Below are 8,503 nucleotides of genomic sequence, written 5' to 3' on the forward strand. Positions count from 1 at the left end.
TTTGGCAGGTTTTTTGCTGGAATCCCGAGTCTCTTACGTCAATGTTTATCCTTCTTCTTTTTGTGTTTGCTTTTAATTAATTAATTTAATTAATTAAATTGCTATGTGAAACAATAACTCGGGACTAGTAAATCAGTCCACCTATTTATCACTAGCGAACCTGTCTCAGCTTAAAAGCGCTCCGAAGCAGCCTTTGCACTAAAAGGTGTGGTTTTAAATTTTAGTTCATATGGCTTAAAAGGGATGCTTGTAACGGAGGGAGTGTTTGTATTTTCTGGTTAATAAATGGGTTTGGCTGTTTCTTTTCACTCCAGAGGTTATTGCATTTAGAAGTGTGCTTTGTTTCCAACACTTAAAATCCTGTAATTAAAGAATGCCTACATATAGTGGGAATGAGATGGAAAGACAGGACTGATACAGTTCTTTGTCTTTAAATTCTGCTTTTCTCCCCAGATATGGCAATCTGCTTTAAGCACTCTGAACCCAAACCCCACCGACAGCTGTCCTCTCTACCTGAATTACGCCACTGTGGCCGCTTTGCCTTCCAGGGTCAGCCGGCACAATAGTCCCTCTGCAGCTCAGTTCATCACCCGCCTGGTTAGAAATTGCCTTCCAGGAGGTGTCAACAGATGTATTGTGGTAAGTGGCTGTTTGAAAATGCCTCTGGTGAAATGTCTCGTCGAGTGCTTTCTCGACTTTCCAGGATTTTAGCTGTATCCAAGGAGACCGGAGGTGGGCAAGTTTTACCGATACACTGACGTTTATAAGTGGGTTTGCACTAACACGTAAACAAGACTGAACTGTAACAGCTTATATGTGCCCAGGCAGTTGGGGGGAGTTGAGAGTGGATACACATGGAGCGTCTTCAGCTAGGAACATCGTTCAAAGGGAGCTGGTAGTGGCTGTATTGGAACTGGGATTTATGACATTAGCACATGCTGCAGAAGACTGACATAGCCTGCCTGCAGAGAGCTATTTCTGTATTGCATAACCCAGTTAAGGTGCCTTGTTTGTGTTATTCTGTGAGTTATAAATGTCTTAATGCAAACTAATGCTCCGGCGTGAGTCCTTTGCAGGAGGAGCTCTTGGGCTGCTTTGGTCATTTTCTGTATGAGCCTGCTGAATTTGTTGTACGTTGTATGGCCTTTCCGGATTAATTCAGGTTTCTGGGTTGTTAGAGAAGACCCGTGCAGTCAGTGTCAGTAACCAAATCTAATTACACTCTTTACTTGGAAAACTTACTTGCAAGATTAATAGTTCTACTCAGTTTTTCCCCTGTATAGTTAACTTTGAAAATGTTTAGCTAAATCTGTTTTCCATTGGTGATAAACTTCAGAAAAATATTCTGCGTGTTAAAACGCTTTTGGGTTAATATTAGCCACATTCTCATCTCGTTTCTCTCTTTGTTTCTTTTGTTTTGAGCACATGTTGATGGTTCCCATGCTTTTTTTGTTGCCTCCATCCATAGGCTAACCTGTGTTAATTGCACTCGTATAATTAAAGCAGTCGCGCACGAGGATGTACTAATTGCCACACAGTCAAGTCCAGCAGTGTAATTCATTTCCATTTGGGAAGTGAACTGAGCCAGTTCCCTGCGGTACGGTTCATACTGCTGCTCCGTCCGTGCAAAATGTGATGTATGAGTGTGTCTGGATTCAGACAGCAGTTACTTCCCACCCACCCCCTTGTTTCCCTCCCTCTTCACAAATATTATCACAGGTAACAGATAATTTTAAACATATTCTTCCACATCCCTAATGTTGTTTGTCTCCTGTTTCAGATGGTCTGTGAGCGGTCTGAAGTCTTCGCTTCGGCTTGTGCGTTGGCCAGGGCTTTCCCCTTGTTCACCCATCGGTCCAGTGCATCAAGACGCACAGAGAAGAAAACTGTCACCATAGAGTTTTTCCTGGTTGGACAAAACAATGGACCCATAGAAGTGGCAACACTTAAAGTAAGACGTGGGGGTTTCCATCATCAGTTTTTTCCTTTATTCCCTGAAAGGTTTTTAATTTTTTTCTTCAATTTGTCACGTGCACAAATACATCTGTCTCAGGCCACACATGAAATAGGTGTTGTATCTAAAGTAATAATAAATTATCCTAGGTCAAAGCCCCTTTGAATTCCTTCATGGTGCATGGGAATAGACATATTGCACATCATTACTGCAGCAAAGGCTGAAGATGTGCTTAGAATTTAGATTTCAGGGGTAGAAAACACCAAGCAAATAGCACAAGGGAAAGGTCTACATCTCACATTTGTCATAGATGCAGATGGTGTATTTTTAGCCTTAACATACTATTGCCTTAAGTGTGGGCTTCCCGCATCTACGTGGGCAAGATCTGTATGTGGCTGTACAGGTGAATATCACAGTGAAGTCACTAAAAGTTGCTTATTCTGGGATCATAGGGCCTCTGCTACTGCTGTACCTCTTTGGCTGAGTTTTCCTAGCAGAACTGTGGCCAGGAACGAGACCCTAAGAAATGATACAGCTTGGAGATGAGCTGTATGTGACACTTAAATATGTCTGAGTCGTCTTTCAATAGCAGAGAGTCAAAGGCTATTTCCCTTGCACCTATCAGAGAGGAAACTCCACATCAGGTACCTGTGACCTATGCTAGGTCATTCCTCTTCAAGATCCTAACTGAAAAGCTGTTCCAATGGCGTTTAAGTTTTTAGGCCACTTCCTGTTCAGTGCTTCAGTACAGATGAACACTCAGCTGATCAGTCAGTGAGGTTATACAGATCCCTCAAAAACACTGGCAATGGATTTGACAAAGGGCACAGTGTTGCTGTATCTGAAATTCGCAGAATTGCAGCTTTATGGTATTTTTTCCCTTCCTTTCAGTACCCTTTCCTCAGTACTTTGTCCTTACCCTCCCAACTGATTTGGCCACAGCAAAGGATGCCAGGCCAGTTTTCGGGACAGTGACACAGACAGATGTGCTACCAGGAGAACTGTTGGTCATTCAATTTTTGCATGCACCAAATCAGAAAAATTATAACTGCTATCAAAAATAGTTCCCTTGTGTAGGTAGATTTCAAACCACTTGGGTTATTTATAACTAAAATACAAAGCTAGAATTATTTCTACCTTCTCTTCTTTCCCTTGATGTCCTTCCCCTTACTACCTTCCTCCAAGCTTAATTTTCACCCCTTAAATTCAACCAGCACCAGACAGCTCAGGTGGAGCATGGAAGAGGCATGTGGTAGGACTTTTTTCCGCTAAATCTCTCCCTTGGCCTGTTGCTGTACTTGCACCTACTGCATTGTCCAGTGTATTGTATGGTGAGGACTAGTGGGGATTGTTAAAGGCTGCCATTATCCAGGTTCTCTTGAGTACCCTGGAAGCCAGCCTAGGCACAGCTTATTTTTGTAAGTCGTACTGTTTTCCTCAGACTTGGTCTTTGGGCTAGAGCTTCTCCATGGACCTACATGGCCCTGACAGTGAATCACGCACTCCAAACCTAGCTTGGCTCCTGAAGAGGCCCTTATGCCTTTAGGGGAAGTAAAGCAATCAGAAGTAATTGCAGGAATTGGGCACCATTCCAAAGCAAGCCAAGGTTTATGAGTCTGCTGGGGTACAGAATGTAGAGTCCTTAGGCCAGTCTGGCCAAGACAAACTTCAGATAGTCAGCAAGCAAGACTATCCAACACACGAGATTCCTCTGAAACCCACCTTGACTCACCCAGCTGCTGCGTGTGGTCTTCAGCATTGTGTTGTGTGGCTATTGGAAAGCTTGAACAGTTTCCTTCCACCTAGTCTTTTTGTTTCAAGGTGTTGATTCACAGGAATTAAAAGTTGAAGCTTAGTGGTTGGTGCCCTCATTACTCTTTTTGCCGGGAGGATCCTTCTTTGAGGAAGCAGCCTCGGCATGCTCACTGCTGACCGTTTTGATTCTGTCCAGTCTTGCTCAGACACGGTTTCACTCAGTCCAGGTGAGAGTCCGTTTTGCCACAGGAACAAGGAAACAGATGCACGTGTGTTTTTAAACAAGTACAAAATACTCCTCATTCCCCATGGGCCTGCTGTATAGAGTGTCTTCTGGTAGTAATCTTTACTGCACTCAGTCACTCTGCCTGCCGTATGTAAACTGAGTTTCCCATGTTGTAAGTTATGTTATCTCTGCAGGTTTCCAACCCGAGAAGTCTACAAGCTCATTGTGATTTCCTCAGCTGGCTTCCTCTTATCTTTGTTTCCTCCTCCTCACATTGCCGCCTTTGCCTCCCTTTGATAGTGGAGAATGCAACCGATTTTTGCAAGATCAGTTCACTGTGGGAAGGAATACAGGTTGCTTGGCAATTAGAGAACAGGGGAAAATAACTTAGGCTACAAAATGATGGTCAGCTTGGTTGACATTATTTCAACTGCTTGCGGTCAGTTGCAGTTAAGCATTGATGTGCTCCAGAGGAACCACACACCTGGTGTAGGCTGCGTAGGGCTAAAGGCAAAGCTCTGCAGAAAAGCAGCCAAACCAAGGCCAGTTCTTAGATGTCCTTGCTTCTTTTCATAGTGTCTGGCAAGTGCCACAGAAGGAGTCAGGCTGGCAGCTCGAATTGTGGACACCCCGTGCAATGAGATGAACACAGATAACTTCCTGGAGGTACGTCATACTCCTGATGAGTAAGAGATACTAATTGTAAGTCTAGACTGCAGTAATCAAGAAATAGTGTCACTATCTCTTAGCAAAGCCTGTATGTCAGCAGTGGGAAACACATCAAAGAACCTGTCCAAGGATGCTGAGGCTATTTCTTTGGCTATTAATATTTGACAGAATTTGGTAAGCTGGTGGGAAGGCAGAGTGTGTAGCTCAGGGTAGGGCACTGGGAGTCAAGAAGATGTGAGTTCTTGGTTCAGTCTTGAGATTGGCTTCTCTGCCCGTGCTAGTGTTGTCTCAAGCCTGATGGTGATAAGGTTCTGAAATTACGGGACAGAGGTTGACATGTTTCCAAATGGGTTTTATCATAGAGATCTGGAAAGATGCAGAGAATAAAATTATTCCCGTCCTATTGCATCATGATCCCATAGAGTGAACAGCTGGCCTTTACCTTTGAAGATTTCCTTTATTGACAAAGCTTAAAGGTCAAATTCGTACTTCATGCCATAGCCGGTCAAAGATGCCTCAGTGGAATTAGGCCATTGGAAGACCAGCACCGCTCACAAATTGTGAATGTTTGTACGTGTATGCATGCAAAAACCACACAAACCCCTTAAGGGGGTACCTCTATGTGTGGGAGGAGACAAATGTGTCCTTCTGATGACTGACTGACAATGTCCTTTTTTCTTTTAATGATTAAGGAAATCAAAAAAGTTGGCAAGGATCTTGGGATTACTCCTACCATTATTCGAGATGAGGAGCTGAAAGAGAGAGGCTTCGGAGGTATATCTTGTTGAAAATTCAGCTTTTTTTTCCTAGCAGATAATTGGAATGTTTTGCCATCTCCATTGTAGTGCTTTATTTGCTGCTTTTTTAAACAGTTTTATTGCCCGTAGTGTTCCAAGATGTTTTACAGAAAGCAGCCACAGATTGCTCTCCACAGTCTGTCTTCCCCACAAGAGGCTGACTTTCTCTTTTCCAGGTATCTACGGAGTTGGCAAGGCAGCTCTGCATCCTCCAGCCCTAGCAGTTCTCAGTCACACTCCAGATGGTGCTACACAGACTATTGCATGGGTGGGCAAAGGCATCGTGTATGACACTGGAGGACTCAGCATTAAGGGAAAGGTAGTAAACACTTGTTCCGCTGCTGCCTTTGCGTACATGTTGGTTCCTGATGGAAATAATTCAGTTAATGGCTGTAGGAAACCGAAGTATATTTATTTGAATGAGCCCTTGATCTACTGTCATCCATATGTACCCAGGCAGGGGAAAAGACCAAATGGGAGTTTTACAGAGCAGTTAAATAGCTACCTGATATTTCGCGCTGTAAGTATGGCCCACTGCTAGGAGAAAGCTAGAAACAAAGGAGTTTGATTTTTAACTTTGCAAATAGATCCCAAACCCATTTGAGTTGCCTCGGAACAAATCTTGTAAACAACCTTTTTCTTTTTTCCTTTTCTAACAAACTAGCAGCAGAGGTTTAGTATTTTCCAGTTCTAAGGCAAGATCCGCCAATAAGCAGATACTCGTTCCGTGTTTCTGTTATGGCTGAGCACTGTGAAGACCAGAGTTACAGAAGGACCTAGTTTTAGCATTACTGTGAAATTCTTTTTTAAAGAAAAAGAAGTAATCCGTGGTTCTGTTTGAACAGACTACTATGCCTGGAATGAAACGAGACTGTGGTGGAGCAGCTGCTATTTTGGGTGCCTTCAAAGCCACTGTAAAGCAAGTAAGTAAAATGTGTTAATTGATATCCTGTATCTCAGCATTGCCAAGGAGCGGTCTGGCTTTGGATATGCTCCCAGACGTGGGGTCTGTCTAATCCTGAAGTTCTGTCCTGCTGCTGCTATTAGTGATCTTGAGCCACTCTGCTCTTTCTGCTATTTCAGGAAAATATTCAAGTCTTTACTGGGATCTTGAGAATTGTGAGAAATTCCTTGAGTGCTTCTTTTTTTAAGAGTCTTTCTTGAATGTCGGGGTTTGTTCTGCAGACTGAGTGGTTTCCAGTTCCTTGAATCAGATTTATTCTTGAGTTGTCCAGTGCTGATTTTGTTTAAGCTGTGGGATTTGGGGCAGCTGTCGTCCCCTTAGCAAAGAAGGGGAGGAGTGACTGTGTGATATGAAGTCTGTCCATATTCCAAGTCCTGCGCCAGTTCTAATATTAACCTACTGGGGAAGTGGCAGTTCTAGTCTCATCAGGATCTGCTTGTTGGTTTGCCCCTGTGGTCAGAAAGTAGTAGGGAGCTGAGAAGGAGCCATGTATTGAAATATGAGGAATTTAAAAAAGTGCATATTGCGCCTTAACAGTATGAGTAGGGGAAAAGAAGTGGCCACTGCCAATAAAACTCTGCCCTCTCCACAAATCTAGTGACTGAGTCTTGCTGACAAAGCAGCTATTGCCTCCAAGGAGTATCCAAAGTTCAAAGAACATTGACTGCTCTAGATTAATGCACAGATCTGATGGAAGCTTTGTCCAGGGGATGATCGGTGCCAGATTCCCGTTTCTCAACTCTCTGTGCCTTGGCCCGAGCAGCACGTTTGATGTGGAAAGATTGTAAACTTCACAGTTATCTGCAGAGACTTAAAATTGAAAACAGATTTGTGAGCAGCATCTTGGCCAAAAGGGCTACCTTTCCGTAACTCAGCCCTGCAGAAAGCTGGGTCACGCGTTTGCAATGGACAAGAACTAGAATTTACACAGAACTTCGGGAGAGTCTGGGAAAGCCAGGGATGTGGTGTGTTCTTTGTGATCCAGAGTAGTTTTGTGTGTAGTTTCTGCGCAGAGAGCAGTTGCATTCACATCGGAGCAGGTGTGAACGTAAGTGATCTGTCATTTCATATGCAATTGCTGTAACAGTGACTAAACTGCAGTGGTATGTTTGCACCAGCTGAGCCTGAGGAAGCTGTCATACCGCACAGGAAATGTGTGCCTTTATGTGTAAAAACAGAAGAACGGTCTCACTTGTATCTTAAAAGTCTCTTCCAAACAAAATGGTTCTGTGATTCTCAGTGCTTAATCTTCGAACCTTGTGTGAGAAGACACATTAATGAAATCCCTGCAGCAAATGCATTCCGATGGGCAGTGGAAAGAATTGGTTGTTGTTACTGTTTCAAGAATGTTTGGGTTTTTTTTAAATTAGCTATGTTTAAATTAGCTATGCTTTGTCACAGAAACTGAAGTTGGATGCACATGTTGGATAGAAAGCTCAGTGGGAAGAGGGACAGAGGTTATTACCGATCTTCAGAAAGTATCTGCCCACATGCTGTTCCAACAGTGCTACGTCGTGATGTGAAAAGGCTTTGGATAGCAAGATTAAGCGAGTGATTTTTTTCCTAGAAAGATGCATTTCATCTGTTGTGAATTTTGTAACACAAGGGGGAAGAGAAGAACATTCACTTGAATTTTTAAATCGTGCTGCATGTTAACCCAGTGAATCCTGCTTTTGAAGAGCAACAGACACTGCGATTCCAGAAAAGGCAACTGATGCTGAAAGGAGCTTTTCGCTTTTTGGCAGGAGATTAACCCCATCCCTCACCTGGAGGAGGAAAATCTGGAGCAATCCAGTGGAAGACTGTGAACAGAGTAGCTACACAGGCTGTTCTGGAAGAGCAAAGGGTCATAGATGGAAGGTTATCTCCTCAACAATGCTGTTTGCCCACTGCAAAGTTACGTTATGGCTTCTAGATGCTGCTGTTATTTCGAAAGGTTTTGTTTGAAGCATTTGCCCTTTAAACTTCAGACATTAGCCGATTCAGCAAGTCCAGATTTCCTCAGCTACAGACTTTTATCAAGAGATTAACAGTGAAACTGAATGGGATGAGCCAGAAGAGAGGAGGCTAAGGGGACAGAAAAGAGTTGGAAGATGCCAGGTGCCTCACAGCAGGCATGATACATTAAAAAACCAAAC

The 8,503-nt window shown here is 43.3% G+C and overlaps 1 protein-coding gene across 1 annotated transcript in view; it reads left to right on the forward strand.

The window, feature by feature from the left end:
* Window positions 1-453: 453 nt before the first annotated feature.
* The window catches only part of NPEPL1 (aminopeptidase-like 1), a gene marked incomplete at its 5' end in the record, with an annotated part of 13,736 nt that continues 5,686 nt past the window's right edge, over window positions 454-8,503 (forward strand). Inside the window, 6 exons of the mRNA XM_010138966.1 lie at window positions 454-639; window positions 1,781-1,951; window positions 4,512-4,601; window positions 5,297-5,378; window positions 5,578-5,720; window positions 6,247-6,324. Coding sequence (XP_010137268.1) covers window positions 454-639; window positions 1,781-1,951; window positions 4,512-4,601; window positions 5,297-5,378; window positions 5,578-5,720; window positions 6,247-6,324 — 750 coding nt within the window. The remainder of the gene's footprint in view (window positions 640-1,780; window positions 1,952-4,511; window positions 4,602-5,296; window positions 5,379-5,577; window positions 5,721-6,246; window positions 6,325-8,503) is intronic.

This window comes from Buceros rhinoceros, unplaced genomic scaffold, assembly GCF_000710305.1.
Source record: "Buceros rhinoceros silvestris isolate BGI_N320 unplaced genomic scaffold, ASM71030v1 scaffold18166, whole genome shotgun sequence".
In the NCBI taxonomy this organism is placed as follows: Eukaryota; Metazoa; Chordata; class Aves; order Bucerotiformes; family Bucerotidae; genus Buceros; species Buceros rhinoceros.